Source organism: Canis aureus, chromosome 19 (genome assembly GCF_053574225.1).
Source record: "Canis aureus isolate CA01 chromosome 19, VMU_Caureus_v.1.0, whole genome shotgun sequence".
Lineage (NCBI taxonomy): Eukaryota > Metazoa > Chordata > Mammalia > Carnivora > Canidae > Canis > Canis aureus.
Genome location: NC_135629.1, coordinates 2,810,313 through 2,831,158, shown reverse-complemented (window position 1 = coordinate 2,831,158; position 20,846 = coordinate 2,810,313). Strand labels below are relative to the sequence as shown.

Sequence of the window (20,846 nt, the reverse complement as noted above, 5' to 3'; positions counted from 1 at the left end):
GGAGAGCCTCCTGGCTGTGTGGACAGCCTTTGCAATGTTTACATCCTGGCTTACCACTTCCAGCTGTGTGACCTAGGCCAAGTTCCTTGACCAGTCTGTGTTTCAAGTTCCTAAGCTGGAAAATGGGGAGAGAAGTCCCCCATGGGAGAGTGGTGGGAAAGAAAGGATTCGATGAGATGCTACACTCAGGTCCTCAGTAAAGAGCCACCTGTCATTCTGGTGGGGAAATCACTGAGCTTGAGCAGCAGACAGACTCCTGGTGACTGCGATTCTCATCTCCTGTTCACTTCCAGTTGGCCATGGACAGAGCGAAGGGGAAAGGATGGTGGTGTCTGACTTCCACGTTTTCATCAGGGACGTGTTACAGCACGTGGATTTCATGCAGAAAGACTACCCAGGGCTTCCTGTCTTCCTTCTGGGCCACTCCATGGTAAGTAGACCCCAGAAGACCTGATCCCCAGCCTCGCAGTGGGTGGCAGGTGTGAGAAGGCCGTGATGAAGAAGAGGTGCTCCCCACCCCATCTGCTCTCTACCTTTGTAGCATGTGCCCCCCCCCCCCCCCGCATGCCCTATACTTGGAGCTCCCAGGCAATTTAGCTGGGGACGAGCCAGGTTTGGAATTCAGGAGACAGCCCCAGAGGGAGCTAGCTTCCCTTCGGGGCCCAAGTCCCAGGAGGCTGCCTGTCCATCCCTACTGGGACCTCAGCTATGGGGCCTCTTGGGAAATCAGTCTCTTTTTCAAGCTCTGCTGACCCCTTAGTGCCATTTCTCATGAGCTTCCCAAGGGCACTTCTCCCTGTAGAGCTGTTTCTCGGGGCAGGAAGGTGCCCAAACCCTATGTGTACAAACGGGAACTAGAGACACAGCCTCCCCAGGGCAACCATTCCGTAAAGGTCATTCGAAATCCTTTTCACCTTGCGAATGTATGAAATCCCCTAAGAATCAACCAAGTGTCCTCTTCAGACCCGTGGTCCTCAAATGGGCGGGCCCCAGGGCATATCTAGCTCCCAACAAGCTGACAAGTTGGCTGGCAGAGAATCTTGAACTGATGAAATTTGAATGTGGGGTGCAGGGGGAGGGTACTCTTCACTCTGGGGCAGGACTTCTGCCCCTCTTGTCACCACCTGTCCGGCTTCCTGGGTCTCTCTTACCCGCCTGGCCTCTGTAAGCACACGTGGTTTCAACTCTTGGTTCCAGTTACCCGCAGCTTCAGACAAACCACCAAGGCCCCAGGCTTTCAGCACCATCCACGTTCACTCAGTATTTTTCTTGGAACCTAAATTTCTGGGAGCCTGACCGAACCGGGAAAAAGAAAAAAAAGTATAGCGATCTGTCCATATAATCCGATTACAAAAACAAAAATCTCCTATTAAGGCTGACGGGATGGAGGAATTGGGGGCCTGCCAGCTTTTGGCTTGAAACGAAGTAGGAATGTGTTGTTTAACTTGCAGCCTACAAGCAGGAGCCTTATTTATATCTCTCTGAAATGTTTGCTCTTGGAAAACCCAGAGAAAAAACATGTGTAATAAAATAATTTCAGATCCAGTTTATCCAACATTCCATGGTGCCTATTCCAAGGTAGACCTCCCCAGGGCTCCAGGCCAGGACTGCAGCTTAGGAGGAGCGTGTAGATGGTGCTTAGTAGGAAGCTGTGCGCTGCTGGAAGCTGGCACGTGGCAACCCTGCCCGTTTTGCTTTGCAGGGAGGTGCCATCGCCATCCTCACAGCCGCGGAGAGGCCGAGCCACTTCTCTGGCATGGTCCTGATTTCACCTTTGGTTCTTGCCAATCCTGAGTCTGCAACAACTTTCAAGGTAAACGGACTTCCAGTTCTGTGCAAGTCTTGCAGTTCCCAAGACCCAGGGTGTCGATTTATGGCTAGAGTCTGGGGAAGAGGGCCGAAGTCTGTTTTTGGACTTCATGATCTGCTACGTGAAGGTTTGGACAAATAACAAACATTGTTGCCACTGGGGTTCTATAATTTCCAAAGCCAGGTGTGGTTGTTTTTTTTTTCCCCTAGAGATGAAAGAAAAATGATTTCCTGTTTATGCATGTTTTATTGGTGAGAGGTAAAAAGGGGAAAGGTGACAGGAATCCAGCAAAATAACCTTTGTTAACAATTTATGTTCAAGGCTTGAGCTGATTTTCATTGAATATTTGCCAACTTCAGCCAAAAGTGCCCAGTGAGTGGAACTGCAGGCCATTTGTAACGGTGCCGTAGAAGCATACTCACTGTAGCTCTGCTCCAGCCCAGAGCACTTTTCCCTCTGACTCTATTGATCCATCACTCTGTTTTATCCATCATTTTGGTTTTTGGTTACACTGTTATGGAGTAGCATGTGTGTACATGCTCTTGGTTCTGGGGCTTCCAGTGACTCTGACAAGGCAAATAAGCTAATAACAAATACAGTTGACCCTTGAACAACACAGATATGAACTCCATGAGCCCACTTAAACACGGATTTTTTTCAATAAATGTCGTACTAGATTTTCTCTTCCTTATGATTTTTTCTTCCTTATGATTTTCTTAATAACATTATTTCTTTAGTGTACTTTATTGTAAGAATATAGTGTATGATACATACAAAATATGTGCTGATCAACTATGTGTTATCAGTAAGGTTTCCAGTCAACAGTAGGCTATTAGGAGCTAGGTTTGGGGGGAGGAGGTTGTCAGAGTTATACATGATTTTCCACTACCCGGTGGTTTGGCACCCCTAGCCCTGGAATTATTCAAGGGTCAACTGTAAGATCTAGGAGTAGAACAGGTGCTTTCTCTGAGAAAGGAGATGAAACCATGGCCTCGCAGGACTGCTTGCTGTGAACATGAGTTGTGAATGTTACAGACCCTTTAGCGGCGTGGGGTTTAAGAGAGCACATAGCCACACACGAGAGCGGAGATCCCAACCCCGTGGATCCCCAGGGTAGGGTCAATCTTATGGGGCTGCTGCCTGAGCCAGTTATCAGAACTCTCAAAGGATGTGGGGGTGAGATGGGGAGTCAGGGGGCCCTGAGGAACTGGGCGGCCATCAGCCCATGGCTTAGCCTACTTTCCCTGCCTCACCATCAAATGATGGCAGGACATTTAAATAATTGCCTTAGCTTGATTCCTCCAGTATTCTCCTGAGAATCCAAACAGGGGAGCGCAGTGCAGGGAATGAAACCTTATGAAAATGTTTTTGAAGTGTTTCCTCCAGCCCACAGCCAGAGATGGGTGGGCAGGTCCTGTGTCCAGGCTTTCGCTTAGATACAGGAATGTCACCAAATTGAAATGGAGGCAGGCTGAGTAAAAGAGAAACCTGGAACTGTCTGATGGTTTAACCAGAGAACAACGATTTACTTAATTGGCTGAAGAACAGAGATGCACAAGCTTCTTCGAATTTTACCCCATTTTAAGGAAACTGCCACTGACTTATTGAAATCAACTATCATTAGTAAATTTCAGGGCTGTGTGGAGGCCACCCTGGCTCTGCCATGGAAAGAAATAAAGGTAATTCATAGAACCACAGGGAAAATGCACGGATGAGCTACTTCATGGTCAATGAAACGTGCAAGAGGAGGTAGGACTGTGGGGACAGCTCCCATCATGAGTGTGATTATATGAAGCCAAATCACTCAAATCAAGGTTATTTTCTAAGTAGAATAAGCAAGACCAGGATCACCACAGTGGAGAGGGGAGTTCTCACTGCATCCATATTCTCTGACTCAGGAAGATTTACTCAGTTCACCGATTGCCAAGCATGGGCACTTTCTTGTGCACTATCGCCCTAGGGAGAGGTTGTGACCTTGCTTTGTGAATGGGAACACTGAGGCTTGGGCAGGGTGAGTGACTCTCCAGGATCACACAACTTGTGTGATTGATTTGGATCTGGGGCTGACCACTCTCCGTCTAGGATGCTTTCCCTTAGAGATAAGTGGAGACCATGAGGCTCACCAGATACAATGCACATGGGGGTCATGGTAGCAGGGCCCGGAGGTGGGCCACAAGGCTTCCCCTCAGGGTCACTGGCAGAGGTGGAACTCTCGGGCAAGGCTGCCAGCGTGACCTCTCGGGGCTCTGTGCTAATAGATCACCTTGTCAAATCAGGAACCAGCCATCCCTGGGGGGTGCTGGTCTCCTCTTATTAACCAAGACAAATTGGATTTCCTGTTGCCCCCAGACCTGAGGACACATCTTCCCCACCATGAAATCTGTTGCTGCCTCTGGGTCTTGGGCAATTTTGACTGACAGAGTCTCTGATTCGTTTGCCTACCCGCCCCCGGGGTGACTTGATTACCCCTGCACGCATCAGGTCTTGTCTAACAACCTTCCTGACAGAGTCTCATAGAATGTTTAAAATTTAAACATCTTTAGAATAATTCATTCATATCGTTCAAACTCTGGACGACGAGAGAGGATAGACAGCACAGGGTCTCTCTGCCCGGAGGTGGGCAGCCGGAGTGTCCGTCCAGCTGAGACACGCAGGCACCCTCCATCCGGTCCTGTGTTTTTGCACAAATGAAAATACCCCCTTTGTGCTTTCTGTCGGCTTGTTCCTTTTTGAGGGTTTGGCTTTAATTCAGTTATTTTACTTTGAGATACCTCTTGCAGCTCCCTCCCCAGCAGGATTAGCAAAAATAGTTCAGGATGGGGCCTGGATCAGGTAAGATCTGTGAGCCCCACTACAGACCTCAGACATGAGGTGGAGGAGGGGGCCTTCCCGGGGCCGCGGAGCACAAAGCCGGAGTCCTGGCCCTGGGCCTCCTCTCCCGGAGCTCAGCCCATGTACTGTTGCGACCATTTGTTTTATGGGACCAAACTCCTGCTGGAGACACTCCCCAAATCATCAAAGCGGGCAGCATGAGGCATCTGAGTCTTTGAGTAGACAGGCATGTGGAAGATGACAGCCCCCACCCCCTGGAATGGGGAACGCTGATCCCCCCACCAGACTACAGCCTTTGCCACCCCCACCCCGGTCCCCCACACCCCGCCAGACCTGCATACATCTGGTCTTAACCTCCATGCTCCCTTTTCCTTTTTTTTTTCCTTTTCCTTTTTTCCAACAAATTGGGGTATATCGAGCCCAGAGAACAGACAAAGGAGACTTCTGGCCCCCAAACCCTGTCTGTGTTTAGAATGTGGTTGCACAAGGGAAGTGACAGCAGGAAAAATTTGGAAACAATATCCAGTGTATCAGAATGAGTCTCAGCTGCTTATGAGGCCATTTCATGGGGGATTATCTCCATGTCTCACCCCCTGAGAGCAGCAGGGCTAGAGTCATTCCGGGGTACAGAGATGACACCCTTGGCTGCCCTGCTAGAGGGTGTATGTGTTAGACTCTGGTCTCCTTACTTAGCCTTTCCCTGGAACAGCGTGCAGGAACTCAGGGCAGGTTGCAGAGCCATTAGCTTTTCTAGGAGGGGGTGGTGAGGTAGGGTGAAGAACACCAGAAATCCCCCTGGGCCGTGCTTGGGGTCAGGATGGGGGCTCACAGCCTGCAGGAAGGGTAGTCCTCTAAATGGTCTTCTCTGCCTCTTTCCTGAAGGTTGTCCCCTGGGATCCAGGGTCAGGGATGCAGGAGCCAGCCCAGCACTTCCAGATGCTTCCATTCCCCATCAACCAAGGCAGCTGGCCAAGTAGAGAGAGGAGGGCTGCCATGAACCTAGCCCTCAGTGAAACACTGTTTCAATTCCTTTCCGTCACCGCCCAGTAAAGAGGGAAAAATAATTCCCAATTCACAGACAAGGACACGAGGCCAATTGTCTTGCTCAAGGTCAGCTTGGGCCCCAGCCCAGGCCAGTGAGCAAGACAGGATGCTCTCTTTCATCCCAGAATATCCTGCCATCAGCTTCTCTTGACTTGAGCACATTCTCATCTGTTTGTAGTCACTGGGCTCCAGAAGGCCCTGGGGATGATCTGGGGGCCGGGGATGGAGGGCAGGTGGGTGGCAGCAGGGGAAATTGCTACTCTTTCTCACTTGCTGTAAAGTTAGAGCCAGAAACCAGGACCTAATAAGGTTCTGTGGCTTAGTTGGTTAAAGCACCTGCCTAATAAACAGAAACCAGGACCTAAACTACGGTCATGAACTGGCCCGTGAATCTGGCAGCTGTGATGTACCTTGGTGGAGGTGGGGTGTACCTCTGTCCTGCAAGCACCTGGGCTGCCCTAGCTAGAGGTTCAGACCCCTAGACACTTGACATTCAAGGAATGAGTCATCTCCCCAGCACATCTTTGGGGAGCCCCTGCTGTATGTCAGGCATGGGACATGCAGCGGTGAGCAGCTGCGCCCTCCTTCCCAGCTCGGCTTATAGAAAAGGCACAAGGCACTTTCCAGTCTCGGCTGGCCTGAGGGTACATCCCTCCCCCACCAAGAAATTCTAAGCTGACCCTTGCACAGACGCCTCCTTCACAGGAGGCCTGGGGTTCTGGCCCCTTTTGCACAGGGCTCCTGCTGGAGCCACTTTAGAAGATAGCGATTGTCATTCCCTCCCTCGTGTCAAGTCTTTCAGTGGCAGAAGCTTAAAAATGATCTTAGGGAGCCATTAAAACCTTTTGGATCAATAGAGGCATTTGTGCAAGTCACTAGTATTTAAAGTGATGGGCGCTGCACTTCATTCAGGAATGCCCCCGAGGGTGTGTCACAAGCCAGTGACACACTCTGGCCTCTTGCTCATCAGGAGGTGCACCTCACTTCTGAGAGAGTTGTCCTTTTTTGTGGGTGCAGTAGGTTGGGTTTTTAGCTGTGACCGTGACGTTCATTGCACAGCCGCAGGCCACATGCTTTTCCTGAAGTCTTTGCTCTGAAAAACATCAGCAGGTGCTCTGTCTTCAAACAGCCATGGAGTATTTGTTGAGCTTCTCCTGGGGCCAGAAGGCAGGAGGGTGGTTAAGGATGAGCTCCGTGGGACCTGGGTCCCGGGTAACCTCCCCAGCCAGGCTTTGAGGGTCACTTCATTATCCCCATTTGAGGGATGAAGACACTGCGGACCGGAGACTTTCTTGGTGATGCGGAACCAGAGTTCGAATCCAGATTTGCCTGGCTCTCAGCCTCCTTTTTCTGGGGCTGGCAACTTGGTGCCCATTAGCTGTAGGTCTCGGTCCCCAAATTATCCTCCAATGATGAGACCTGCGGTTCCTGCTGAGTCAGCACCTCTGGGAGCTCCTGTGGGGGCACAAACCTTTGGGGAGGGGGGTCATGGATGGTGGGGGTGGTCTGTGGTCATCCCTCCCCTGAGCTGGATCTGAGGCGATCTCCACACTCCTGCAGGATTATCCGAAGAGCCTGAGCGAACTGGCAACAAGAAGGTTATTCTCTTCTATTCCAACTTCTTTATGGGTGAGCCGCACCCCTCCTTGGCACCTCTCCCAGCTTCCTTTGCCTTCTCTTGGAAGGAGCTGGGGGGCTCTTGCTGCTGATGGTGGAGGCTGAGGGAGATGATGGTGGAGGCTGAGGAAGATGATGGTGGAGGCTGAGGGAGATGATGGTGGAGGCTGAGGAAGATGATGGTGGAGGCTGAGGGAGATGATGGTGGAGACTGAGGAAGATGATGGTGGAGGCTGAGGGAGATGATGGTGTGGCAAGGCAGCCACCTGGGCAGCCTGAACAGACTTGATCCTCAGGGTGTGGGCTCTGTCTGTCAGGCCCTTGCCACTGCCGCTCTTTCCTTACTACGTGCCCTTCCTACCCTCATACCCTCTTCTCAGCTTGTCTGACTCTCTGCATCACCATAATCAACCCGCTTAGTTCTTTCTGCCCTATTGGCTGATGGAATAAACAACCCATAAAAGAAGGGCAGGGAAAGGGAATATCTTTTGCAACTGTTTAAGGCATCCTGCCCCTGCAACCTTCTTGGATTTTTTTTGTGGGGAAGATGCTAAGCACCTAATTCTTTTTAAAATTTTTTAATCTGCATTATTGTCAGCCAAAGATTTGCCTCAACCCAATTACATCTTGTTAGAAATGTGGTTTGGGACTTTGCAGCTTTAGAAAAAGAGCTAAGGGTCAGGCCTGTCCAAACATCTTTTATCCTGGCTCCTTCAAAAGGGCAGCATGCCTTTTAGAGACATCCGTGTGCCAGCCTCAACTCTGTCCATACCCGGACCCATCCGGGAGTGGATGAGAGCATTTTTTCTACTCTGGTTGAACGCTGGAATCACCCAGGGAGCTTAAAAGAAAAAAAAAAAATGATTGACTCCAGGGCCCCACCTCAGACTAATTCCATCAGAATCTCTCAGGGTGGGACCTGGGAAGAGGCATTTGTGATGCTTCCCCGAGACATACCTGCATCCCCACCCTGTCAGCCTTCACAGTGCACAAGAATGCCCTGGGGTCTGTGGAAATGTTGACCTTGGTCCAATTAGGCCAGAGTCCCTAGGAGCTGCTGGTGCTGCTCATGCTGCTGGTGTGAGGACCACACTTACAGGAGGCAGGGAGAGGGCTGGCTGGGGGCGCTGCTCCCACTACCCTTACTACACTAATGGGATGGAAGGAACAGAAGGTTCCAACAACAGTGCTGTCTTCCTGGGAAGGCAAGGTGCCCATGTCACTCCAAGGGACTCCCTGAAGTCAAGAAGCCTCCCTCAGTTTTCCCTCCCTGGGCCTGTCCCGTGAATGGGGTGCCAGGCATCTCTGCGGGCTCTCTCTGGTGTTGACTCACACCCAGGGCTTAGCAGTCTCCCGGTGCCGAGGCCCTGTGGAGGTCTGTGGGGTTGAGAGCCAAGACACCACCAGGCTGACGAGAGAGAAGGCTAGTCTGTGCCCCCTGCCTTCCTGGAGGGTCTGCAGCCTCCTCTGTGTGTGGGCCTGAATCACCGGCTCTCCTTGCTCCCACCCCAGTGTCTGCCTCTGCGCCCTGTCACGGGACTCATACTGTCCTGAGCTGCTCCTTTAGGTGCATTCGCCCAACCTGGACCCCCGGTTCCGCTCCCTCAGAGGAGCAAGAGTGGCTGCTGCCCTGTGAATCCTTGTGGAGGGAGGTGCACAGCTGGTCACATCAGTGGCCCAGCCACCCACCACCTCCAGTCCTGAGCATGACGCACCCTTGCCATGTCTCTTTCTGCTTGTTCTTTGGGGGAGAAGGCCTTTGGCAGCTGTGGGAGGGACCAGTCTCCCCAGCACTTGGCTCACTGTACTGAGGAGGGGGAGGCACGGCGGCCGACTCATCTGCCCTGTTTAGTTTCCTCCAGAGACCAAACCTGGCCATTATGCATTTTGGGATTTTTTTGCTTTTTAAAAACATTTTGTTTATTTATTTGAGAGAGAGCGAGAGCATGGTGAGGGGGCAGGAGACAGAAGCAGACTCCCCGCTGAGCACAGAGGCCCATGTGGGGCTCCATCCCAGGACCCCGAGATCATGACCTGAGCTGAAGGCAGCCACTTAACTGGCTGAGCCACCCAGGTGCCCCTGGCATTGTTCATTTTGTACAAAGCAAATTCTTGTCCAGAAATAGCCCTCCTCTTTTATTTCTTCTCCAAGACTCTTTTCCTAAAAGCTCCCTGTAGCTGCAGAAAGTTTTTCTGTTAAGAGAAAGAAAAGTTGTGGCTCAGAGAGACGACTGTCATCCTCTCCAGCAACTACAGTCTTTCCTGGCCCTCTGTGGAAGCGGAGCAAGGATGGTTCGAGCCACTGCTCTGCCTTTTCTGATCCTTGTCAAACCTAAACTGTCAGCATCTTTTCTAGAAATAGGGGTCTTGGCACTTTGGGGTATAAATGTTTTGGTTTAAGAAGCATGAAGGGCAGAAATATAGATTCAAGGATGAAGGTAAGTGTGTCTTGTCACCAATGGCTGGCATCTGATTCAGGTCCATGCAGAATCAGGTGACGGGCAACAGAATGTAAATTGTTGGCCACTGAGCAATCTGGTGGTGGGCTTCGGAGCTCTGGGATGGATGCGGGGTGGTCTCTCCCCCTCACCTTATTGTAGGATGGCTACTGAGGTTGTATGCCCCTGCACCTTTTCCTGGCTATCTGCCATTCTAATCTGGGAATGGGTAGGAAACTGAAGCACAGAAAACTAGCGGTGTCCTTGAGGGTCGGACCAGATGGGCACATGGGCCACACACCGTCAACCGTAAGCCCTCACACCACTCAGGGAGCTGCGGCAAGAGTCACTGAGGATGGCAAAATGTCTAGACACCAGTTGTGCAAACTTTGGGATGCACATTAAATTCTTCCTGCCAATGGCTCCTTGGGGAGGTAAGTCCCACGGAGTCCACCCTCCCGATGCAGTTGGCCACGGGGTACGGCACATTGCTTCCCTGCTTATGGCAATATGCTCCTTATCTGCCGTATTTTCCTTTTATTTATACTTTTTTTTAACCTTTATTATTTTTTTTAAGATTTTATTTATTTATTCATGACAGACACACAGACACACACACACACACACACACACAGAGGCAGAGACACAGGCAGAGGGAGAAGCAGGCTCCATGCAGGGAGCCTGACATGAGACTTGATCCCGGGTCTCCAGGATTAGGCCCTGGGCTGAAGCCTGAGCCACTCAGGCTGCCCAATACCTTTTTTAAACCTTTAAAAGCCCAGATCCCAACTCCTGAATTTAGGTTACCAGAGGAGTGAACTGTGTCTGTGAACTGGAGAACTGTCTGTCCTGGAGTTCACAGACATTTGATCTGTGTTTGGAAACACCCAAACCTGTTCCCAGGACCCTGAGCTCCCAGGACCCTGAGGCCTCCCAGTCCTGTGTTGTCCGTGGGGCTGGCCCATGACCCCACCTTGACTCTTGACACTGTCCAACAGGTCATGTCCACCCCATGAGGCTCCAGACCGTGTGGCCAAGTCCAGGCCCCCACACAGTGCCGCAAGCTGGATCCCCTTATATTTCCGTGCTAGACTGTCACAAGCACACTCAGGGCTGGCGTGGTGCCTGGTACCTCGACGGCAGTGAGTGGACAGGGGTGGGGTTTGCTGGCCTAGACCTCGGGCAAGGGGTGTAGGGAGAGAGGCTAGTCTTACACGCAGAGGGCTCCCATCCTGGCCCGAAGCATGGGCAGCTGACCTTGTGGGTGTCAGAGTGGCTTCACGCACTGGAGTTCCTTCAGGAGCGAGGCCCTTTTCTCTTCTGTGTCTGATCCCTGGCCGCCTGTGAGATGGTTGTCGTGTGAGGTGACATCCTGCTTGTACGACACACTGGAGACTGTCACTCGGTAGACGTTGGTGCCCTCGCCCCCACCGAGGGTACCGAGGGGACGTCACTTCTTAGCTCCGTGATGGGCCCCCCTTCCACACAGACCGAGAATTCACTGCTCACCACCTTCCATGCGACTCTAATTTCAGTATGTCACAGCTCGCTTGTGAAACAGCATCCTTCACCCCCAAGTGACTGTGCACAGTGCAGAAATGAGAAGAGCCCCACTCTGCAGGCAGGAGTGGGAGATCCAGGCTCACTCCATCCCTCCGTAAACACCAGATCCTGCAGGAGTGATGGGGTGGGGCGAGGAGGCTTGTTCCTGCATCGGGCTCAAGTTCAAGGAGCACGGGTTAAGCACCTACTGCGCGCCTGGTGCTTTTGCACACAGTGGTCCTCTGGGGAGAGTGCCAAGGTCCCCACTGGCAGCTAAGGAAGCGGAGGCTCTGTGATGCTCAGGTCTTGTGCCCAAGTGCGCCAGACAGCACAGCCAGGGGTCAAGTGAGGTCTCTTTCTCTCTGCCACGCATCTCCTGATCTGACCGGTGACTCTTTCTGTTTCCCTCCAAGAGAAAACCAGGCAATCAAGTGATTTTTTCTGAGCAGCCTTCTCTGGGGGCCTCCGCACTATCCTGCCTCACAGGTGATCTGGGCAATTCAGCTCCGGCTGTGTATTTTTAGGAACCCCAGGGCAGAGACTCGAGCCTAAGAACTCAGCTAGGCCACTCTACAGAGAATTCAGAACCACAGCCTATGCGTGCCTGCAGGGGAGGTGACCACACAGGATCTGGAGCAGGCCGAAAATAGACGTGGCCCTCCTGCGGCCTGCCATGGCGGCCCACCTCCCGCCGGCTCACCGTCGGCGCAGGCCCGAGCCAGACTAACTGGAGGCCGTCTGAGTCAGAGCAGAGGGAGTCGGGGTGTTCAGCCCTGGGAAGCAAACCTGGCTGATGCTCAGCTGGGCCATCACCTGCCTTAATTTACTGTAAACTGTCCCGTGGAAGGAACTGAGCATGGATGCCACCGAACTCACGCCCCTTGTGTTCCCCTCCCCCCTAGGTCTTGGCTGCGAAGGTTCTCAACCTTGTCCTTCCAAACATGTCCCTGGGCCCAATCGACTCCAGCGTGCTCTCTCGGAATAAGACGGAGGTGAGTCTTGCTGAAAACCTGGGGACCTGGCCACGCCTTTCACTGAGGCCCTGCATGAAGTGATGGGGACATAAAGATGCATGAGGTGCTGTGCGGCCTCAGGATTGGGTGGGAAGGCACAAATGGTTATGATGCCTGAGCTGTGCCTTGAACATGCAAAGGAGCAAACCAAATGAAGTTGTGTGAATCAGCCAGGTCTCTTGTGGCTGCCAGGGACAGAAACCTAACTCAGAGTGATTCAAGCAAAAGGAGGTATTTATCGGTGAATGGAACCAAAGGCTTCAGGCATGGCTGGATCCAGGGGCTTGAAAGTCTTGTTCAACATCTGTCTCTTCCCAGCTCTCACATCCTCTGGTTTGGCTTCATTCCCAGGCAAACTTTCCCCAAGTGCAAGCAAAGAGGGTCACCAGCAGCTTGACCTCAGCAACCCCAGCAGAAAGACAGTTGGTGGAAAAGCCAAAAAACGTCTCAGGGCTGATGCTTATTGGCAGACTGTCCAGGCCTAAATTATTATCCAGGGAAAGTACTGGTATCAACCCCACCCAAACTCATGGGCTCAGCTTTACAGAAGGGAAGTTCCTGGGGGGCAAATTGGGATGGTGGTAGCAGATAGGATCCGGGCCAGGCCAAAGTTCATAGGTCCATGGCTCGGGAGGTGGGAGCTGGTGCCGGAGCTGAGGAAGAGGGTTCCCAACAAAGGTAACTGTGCTGATAAAGACTTGGCACGAAGGAAGGACAGCCCACGTGTAGAACAGTCAGTTGTTAGGTTCAGCCACAGCATAGAGGGCAGCAGGTGACTGGCAAGGGGTAAACAGGTCAGATCATAAGGCACCTCGTGAACCCCTTCTCCTATGAGCCAGGAAATACATCACAGCTCACCAGACAGAGCTGTGCTATCTTCTGTAAAAGCAAAACCAGCTGAAAGAAGCTCAGAAAAGGCAAGGTGGCTCCTGGTTTAATGTCATAATCCAGGGACCAGGCATCAAAGTCAGCAGGGACAAGTGGTCAAGGTCAACTCACGTGCCTGAGATGCTGGGCCTGAGTACAGTCCAATATGCCAGAGATGTGGGTCGGTCTGTTAAGATACTGCTCAGCGAGCCAGCCCACTTTCCATCTAGCTCAAGTCCAGCACCTTGCATTCTGCCTTTGACTGGGTGCCAGGCAGGTGCCACGTGAGCCACCGGCTGCTCATGTTGCAGATGAGCAGTCTGAGACTGCACATGTCGAGAGGACTTGCCTTGGCCCAGGCGCTGCAGGGGCTAGCCTGAGAGCTTAGGGGGTGTGCTCCTCAGCCTGCTCTGTCTGGGGGGGGGGGGGCAAGGACCCCTGTGGGCTTATGGCCAGTGGACAGGAGGCATCCCTGCGCATCTGGAAGATACTGGAATTATCTTCAGGGTTAAGCAAATCATTTTGCTACTCTTCTGCCTCAGTTTCCCCTCTTGCTTAGGAGTTTGAAACTGTGGAATCATTGGCTCCCCAAGGACCCTGGAAAATGGAGTGGGGTGCTCTGGTATTCCAGTGGCCTTCCTGGATTTCCTTGGGACCTGAGCACTCAGGTTGTAGCTTCATTATAAAATGTGATCTCCTGGCCCTCTGAGTCAGAGAGTGAACAACTAAATGGGAATAGGCCTTAATGTGTGGGAAAGAGAGGTCTTGATCAGAGGTCTGACTCCCAGGCCTCTGAGGGACACCTCTTTGTGAATGATGCTGGCAAGAGACCCCAGGGGGTGCTGGGGCCTGTGGGGGACCCCAGGGATATCCCATAACCCAAGTCATCCACATTTCAATTGAAATTTTTAATCCATTTTTAAAACCCATGATGCTTCCCAAAGCCACATCTTGGGGCCACATTTGACCACCAGGATCAAAGAATATTTGGGTAAAGAAGACAAATGTCATTTCAAAAGGCCCATCTATGCAGTAAAAAGGCATCCTTTAGGTCCCAGAAACACCAAAGTCAAACTCAGTGCTGTTCCCTCTAATGTGTGTGGATGAGAGCCACAACAGCCCGGTTTCACAGATGAGAAGACTGAGGCTCAAGGGTTAAGTAGGGGGTTTAAGCTCTCTGAGGTGCACGACTCATCGGGGCCAGAGCTGAACCCGTCTCATTGAGAAGCCCGTGCCTGGTTGCCTGCTTCCGGCACCATCTACAGTCACTAAGCTCTTTTTCCTGCTTTACACTGACTGGTACCCATGGCCATGGTTGGGGGCCATTGCCTGTGTGCAGACAGGATTTGAGAGGGAGACACCCCCCACCCACCCCCACCCCCACCCCGGGGGCAGGGGCTCTTCCACCTGCTGGCATCCCGAATAATGGGTCTGGCTTGCATGTGCAATCTCTAGTAAAACCAATTATCTTTGCCTCAGCTGCGCTAGTACAACAATAAGGGAGAAAGGGGGGGGGGAGAGAGGGAGAACGATGCTCCCTTTGACATCTTTGCAATGAAACATCCAGGTGCAAATCCAAATTGTTTATCTTACCACCTGAAGGTACTGAGGCAGAAAGGAAGGGAAGAAGATAATGCAGTGATTCCAAACCATCTTTGTTCAAAAGTAGCAAATTTCAGAGCTTTTATCTCATTTTTGAGATAATGGAAACTTCCACTGAAGGCCTTAGGGAAGCCTGGGAGTGTGGTGTGAGCGCGGGGCAAGCAGGCTCTTTCCCTGCCTGTTCCCTCCAGCCCGCGCCCCTGGAGGTTGCACACCCTCATTCCTCGGGTTTCTGAGCGTCAGACAAATGGGGTGATGCTTTAGAAATGCTACTGTATCTCCCCGCTGGGAAGACTCGGAGGAAGGAGGCAGCGGGCTGCCTGAAGGCTGGACTCCAGTTGGAATAACCAAGAAGCCTGTTTCCATTCGGCCACGTGGAGAGAGCCAGCCCCGTGCTTGTCCCTGCTCGGAGACTCCCTTTGAACACTCTGCTGAGCCTTAAAAATAGCGACGCCCAGGGGGGACATGTGTTCAGAAAAGGCACCTCGCCGGATCTAACATCAGGGTGTCCTAAGGCACATCTTTAGCTAATATATTTCCCACAGAACCCTGCAGCTATGAAAGCCCCAAAACGAAAAGAAACGTTCCCCTCCCTAACAAGCTCCCGAACGCAGGACCAGGTGGAAGGGGCTGCAGGCTCTTGGAAGATCTGAAGTGTGTCTCTGGGGAAGCAGGCTGGCTCTGTCGTTGGAATGTCAAAAGCCCCATGTGCAATGTGTGTTTGGGCCTTGCTGTGGCAAGTGTTCTCACCGCCCACCGGCCTGTTAGCAGGACCCTCCGCTGAGCGGCACCGCCTCACCGCCGCCGGCCCACAGAGGCACGTCCTCCCGGCCTGTGCGGAGCACCCAGGAATACAGGCCCTAATGCCTTACGTTGGCCGACACCGGCCAGTGCATGGTGGTCAGACCCTTCTTCCGAGCCCCACGCCCTAGGCTTCTGCTCCGCCAGCTCCCGCAGTCGGTCTTACCACCAGTATTTGCATCTCTGGAAGCGCAGGCCCAGAGAGGGCGAGTCACTTACCCAAGGACACACAGCTACCAAGTAAGGATTTGTGCCCAGATCTCTCTGCTCTGAGTCAAGTGCCCTTGGCACTAAAATCCTGAGAACAAAGAAGTTGCCATTCGGGCATTTTTTATGTGTGTCTACACATTTAGCATCCTTGGCCAGAACATCGGAGTGCTGACATATTCACCATTCCTCCCTCAACAGTGGGGTTTTCACAATGTGATGAATCCCTCCCACTCTGAGAAGCCTTGAATGTTCTAAATAGTTCTCCGGCCAAGGACACTGGGGCAAGAGGTAAAGAGAGGAGATGGCTGAGGATCTCAAACCACTGACAACCGCCTGATTCCAAAAACAGAATGCACTGCTTTCTCTGAGCCCCATCCAGCCTCTGAACAGGGTGGAGACGGCGAGGAAGATGTGGCTGATTCCGGTCAGACCGTCTACGAGGGGCATCCGCTGTATATACAACTGAGGCGATTGGTCTTATTGAACCAAGTCTCTGTTTTCTATAAATACGCTGGCCGGCCCCTGGGCGCATCCCGGCTAGCTCGCGCTCCTGCCGGCCGGCCATATGGTGAGATCCAGGCACCCGGAGAGCTGTGAGCAGTGGCCAGCTCGCTTCCTTCTGTTCCTCTAGGCGGGGGCGCCGCTCCAGACCCTTGCCTAACATTTCAGAGGTGCCCAGTGTTGAGGGTGGGACTCCCTTGCCCCTCTTGCCTGCATGTCTCCCACCCTGCCCCCTCTCTCTGCTGCAGGGAGGCTACATCTGCCCGAGGCCCTGGGAAGGCTCCTGCCAGGCCTTGGAAAGCTCGGCCATCACTGAGGCTTTTGACTAATTGTAACCACAGCTAAAGATAGGCCCCAGCCTCCCACTCTGTCCTCAGGACACAGCCTCCCACAGAAATCCCCTCTGAGAACCGGTTATTAGCTTTCCAGTGTGCCCGATTTGGTTAGCTGATTTTATTTTGCGACTCTCCATCATTTCTAGCTTACATTCCCTGCAGATGACATGCCTATTTGAAGCAGCTGATAATTTACTGACGCCTTAAAAAAAAAACCACGGGCCATTAGAACGTCTTTTGGTATGTCTGTCTCCATATGGGAGTGGCCAGCGGGCAGCACGCGAATGGGTTTGCTTGGGGCCTGTGCCCTGCACGCCAGGGGTCCGCCACCTGCCCCTTGCTGCGCCCCTCCCCCCACCGCATGTTTCCTGCTCCCTGCTCTACTCCTGCCACTGCCACCGATGGGAGAGGCAGCTCTGAGCACACCAGAGGCAGGTTCCTGAAGGCAGTGGCTCTCATGGCAGCGGAAAAGTCAGTGACTCTACAGAGAGACTGTAGAGCCAGCCAGACCCAAGACCACAGGGTGCCCTCCCTACCCTGCAGCTTCCCTCCCAAGTACCCACACATAGTCCAGGAGGAGAGAAGCCACACGCTCGGCTGGGTCCGCGTGGGGGTGCCACCTGTCTCTCAAAGACCTGGGCGGGAGCTAAGATTTGGACCTCCATTTATATGAGGAGTGGATGCGGCTGACTTGCCAAGGCTTGGCATAAGTGGCCCAGCGAGACACCAGCCCCGAGCGGGGGACTCTGCCCACGGGGGTCTTCCTGCCCCAAGCATCCCCAAGGGATGTTTGGCTCCTACTGGCAAAGGGAAACCAAATAAAGAACCTGGAAACTGGTATTGTGGGGAAAGGAGCGTTCTCCTCCAATTTTATTTATGGAAAATTTCAAACCTACAGAAAAGTCAACGTGGTGGTGCAATGCACTCCCATATACTCTTCCCTGGGATTCACCAATTGAAAATATTCTGCAGGCATTTAAAATCTGTGCTGAAGTATGAAAATATCAATATGGATATATATTTTAAACCTTTTATTTTTTTTTGTTGGTAAGGGATGTTTATTTTTTTTAATAAATTAATTTTTTATTGGTGTTCAATTTACCAACATACAGAATAACACCCAGTGCTCATCCCGTCAAGTGTCCCCCTCAGTGCCCGTCACCCACTCACCCCCACCCCCCGCCCTCCTCCCCTTCCACCACCCCTAGTTCGTTTCCCAGAGTCAGGAGTCTTCATGTTCTGTCTCCCTTTCTGATATTTCCCACACATTTCTTCTCCCTTCCCTTATTATATTCCCTTTCACTATATTTTAAACCTTTTAAAATCGATTGTGGTTGTATACACAGAACATAAAATTTAGCGTCTTAACCATCTTTAAACGTTTAGTTCAGGGGCATGAAGTACACTCACAATGTGGTTCAGCCATATCCACCACCATCTCCAGAACTTTCTCATCTTCCCAAACTGAAACTCTGTCCTGAGTAAATAATAACTCTCTGCTCCCGGCCCTCTGCAGCCACTGGCACCCACCATCATACTTTCTGTCTCTGTGAATTGGATGATTCTAGGGACGTCATATGAGTGTGATCATATAGTAGTTGTCCTTTTGTGACTGGCTCATTTCACTCAGCACCATGTCCTCAAGGCTCATCCATGTGGTGGCATGTGTCAGAACTTCCTTTATAAGCCTGGAGGATATTCCATCGTATGGGCAGACCACACTTTGTTAACCCATTCATCCATTGATGGGCACCTAGGTGGCTTCCCCCTCTTGGCTCTTGTGAATAATGCTGCTGTGAACATGCATGTGCAAGTATCTCTTCAAGACCCTGCTTTTGATACTTCTGGGTTTATGCCCAAAAGGGATTTATATTTCCCTAATGACAAATGATGCTGAGCATCTTTTCATGTATTTTTCAGCTATTTATGTATCTTCCTGGAGAAGTGTCTCTTTATCCCTTTTTAAAAAATGTTTTAATCAGACTTTCTGCATTTTCTTATTGTTGTTGGGTTGTAGGAGCTCTTTATATGTTCTAGATCAGTATATGATTTAAAAGTATTTTCTCCCACTCTGTGGCTTGCTTTGTACTATGTTGATCATGTTCTTTGATGCACAAGAGGTTTTCGTTCTGATGTAATCCAATTTACCCACTTTCTGCTTATATAGCCTGTACTTCTGGTGTCATATTCAAGGAATCATTGCCCAATTCAATGTCATGAAGTAGATGCATTTTTTTGGCTAAACCTTTTGAAAGTGAAATTTCAAACACCAGAATCCTCAACTCCTGCATAGTTCAGTGTGTGTTGCCCAAGAGGAAGGAACATGTTCACACATAATCCCATGCCATTATCACACTCTGGAAAAGTGACAGTAATTCCCTACCTCGTTCTCTGTCTGGTCCATATTCTGATTTCCTTAGTTGCCGCCAACTTTTGATGTTAAGACTTGTGATAACATGAGCAGCAATGATGGAGGTGGCCTTGGAAGATTCCTGTAATTCTTTCTTGTTCCTCTTACTATTTATTCAGTCCCCGGGGCCTATGAGAAGGTGGCTATGGCCAGTGGGACTGGGCAAAGAATGTGGGGGCTGCTTTTCCCCTTCTTTAGGTGACCACTCAGGAGTTGGGTTTGGCGTCACAATTCCGGGAGCTCCACCCCAGAAGAGCGGGCAGGGCTGCCTGTCTGCATCACTTTTGGTTGTGAAGATCCCCCTGCCCTCCAGAATGAAGCCCCAGAGATTTGTGTAAACCGCCTGCACCCACACGCCTAGGGTCATGACCCGCCAGAGCTCATGGCTTAGAAAGGCAGAGACCAGGGGCGCCTGGGTGGCTCAGTGGGTTAAGTGGCTGCCTTTGGCTCAGCTCATGATCTCAGGGTCCTGGGATCAAGACCCATGTCGGGTTCCTTGCTCAACAGGGGGCCTGCTTCTCCCACTTGCTCTGTTCCTACTTGTGCTCTGTCTCTTTGTCAAATGAATAAATAAAATCTTTAAAAAGGGTGGGGGTGTGTGCAGAGACCAGAACATCCAGGAGTTTGAGCTTTAATAGAAAAAGTCATTCTTGGGAAGTAATGTTCAGTAATTCACATGTTCTTGATTAAGTGGTAACTCATATATATAGGCTAATCCTGATTCATCCTTTTTATATCCAGAATGGAACCGCAGCGTCCTTGTTTCTGGTGGTTCTTGTCTAGCTCCAGAATTTCAACCACCAAGGTCGGGCTCCTGTTCCGGTAGTCATAGCCTTGGGCCTCCTGGTACACAGGGCTTGCCTCTAGCCAACTACGTTGGGGAGACTTTGTGCCGAGTTAGGCAAGACCCGTCTCCCTTGTGCCATCCTGCAAGTGGCACATCAATAGACTTGCATGGAGCCCCTGCTTCGGGCCAAGCCCTGAGCCAGAGGCTGGGAATACCTGCCTAGCCACCCTGTCCTCCGGGGTCCCAGTCACAGGGACAGAAAGGTGGTTCTGGTAGAGGACAAAAAAGCAGGCAGTGGGCCCAGTGGGGAGAGCACGGCCCGTCTTTCCAACTGTCTCTTTCTTTGTGCCACAGCATGACCTTGAGAACCACACTCAGTGTCACTGGTCCCCAGACCCCTTGCGGGGCCAGGCTGCAGCCTGGTACAGTGTAGACACCACGGGGATGGGAGCTGTCATTATTACATCTTCCATTAAAGATACAGGAGCCTTGGGGACAGAAGCACCCGTTTCCCCAACAGTGTCTAGGCACCTGTCAATGGGAGGAAACACTTGAACTGGCCCTGAAGAGGGAACAGGGCTTCTCCAGCAGACGGGAGGAAGGACATAGGAAGCGGGATTCTGGAAACCGGGAATGTCCGGGACAGCCCTGGCCTATAGGTACAGAAGATGGGCACGTGAAGGAAAGACAGGAGCTGCAGTGGCTCCTGGTGTCCCAGGGGAGGAAGGCTTCCCGGAAGAAGGGGCAGCTGAGCTGAGCGTGGAAAGAGAGGAGAAGCTCTGCAGGCGGCCAGGCCGAGGAGACAGGTATACACTAGGCCTAGAGGGAGTGAGGCGGCGGGGTGGGGATGACGACGTGTTGAGGAGGGCCACGGGGCAGTGGCTGGAGCCCATGGCTTGTGGCCTCACAGGCCCCTGCGGGAGTTTGTTGGACTTGGCCCTACTGCCGCAGGAAGTGGGGCACTCTGGGGTGGGTTCTGAGGGTGCTGCAAGCCAGCTGAGTCCCAACAGGAGAGGACACATGGACAGGGGAGCTTG

General features: G+C 51.9%; 1 protein-coding gene across 5 annotated transcripts in view; it reads left to right on the top strand.

Annotated features, from left to right (window-relative positions):
- Positions 1-20,846, top strand: part of MGLL (monoglyceride lipase) — a 114,545-nt gene that overhangs the window by 82,202 nt on the left and 11,497 nt on the right. For 4 of the 5 annotated variants that reach the window (XM_077857592.1, XM_077857590.1, XM_077857589.1 and 1 more), the window contains 3 exons: positions 294-430; positions 1,703-1,813; positions 12,186-12,275. In XM_077857592.1, the coding sequence (XP_077713718.1) occupies positions 294-430; positions 1,703-1,813; positions 12,186-12,275 (338 nt within the window). The remainder of the gene's footprint in view (positions 1-293; positions 431-1,702; positions 1,814-12,185; positions 12,276-20,846) is intronic. The other variant, XM_077857593.1, reaches the window with a different exon arrangement.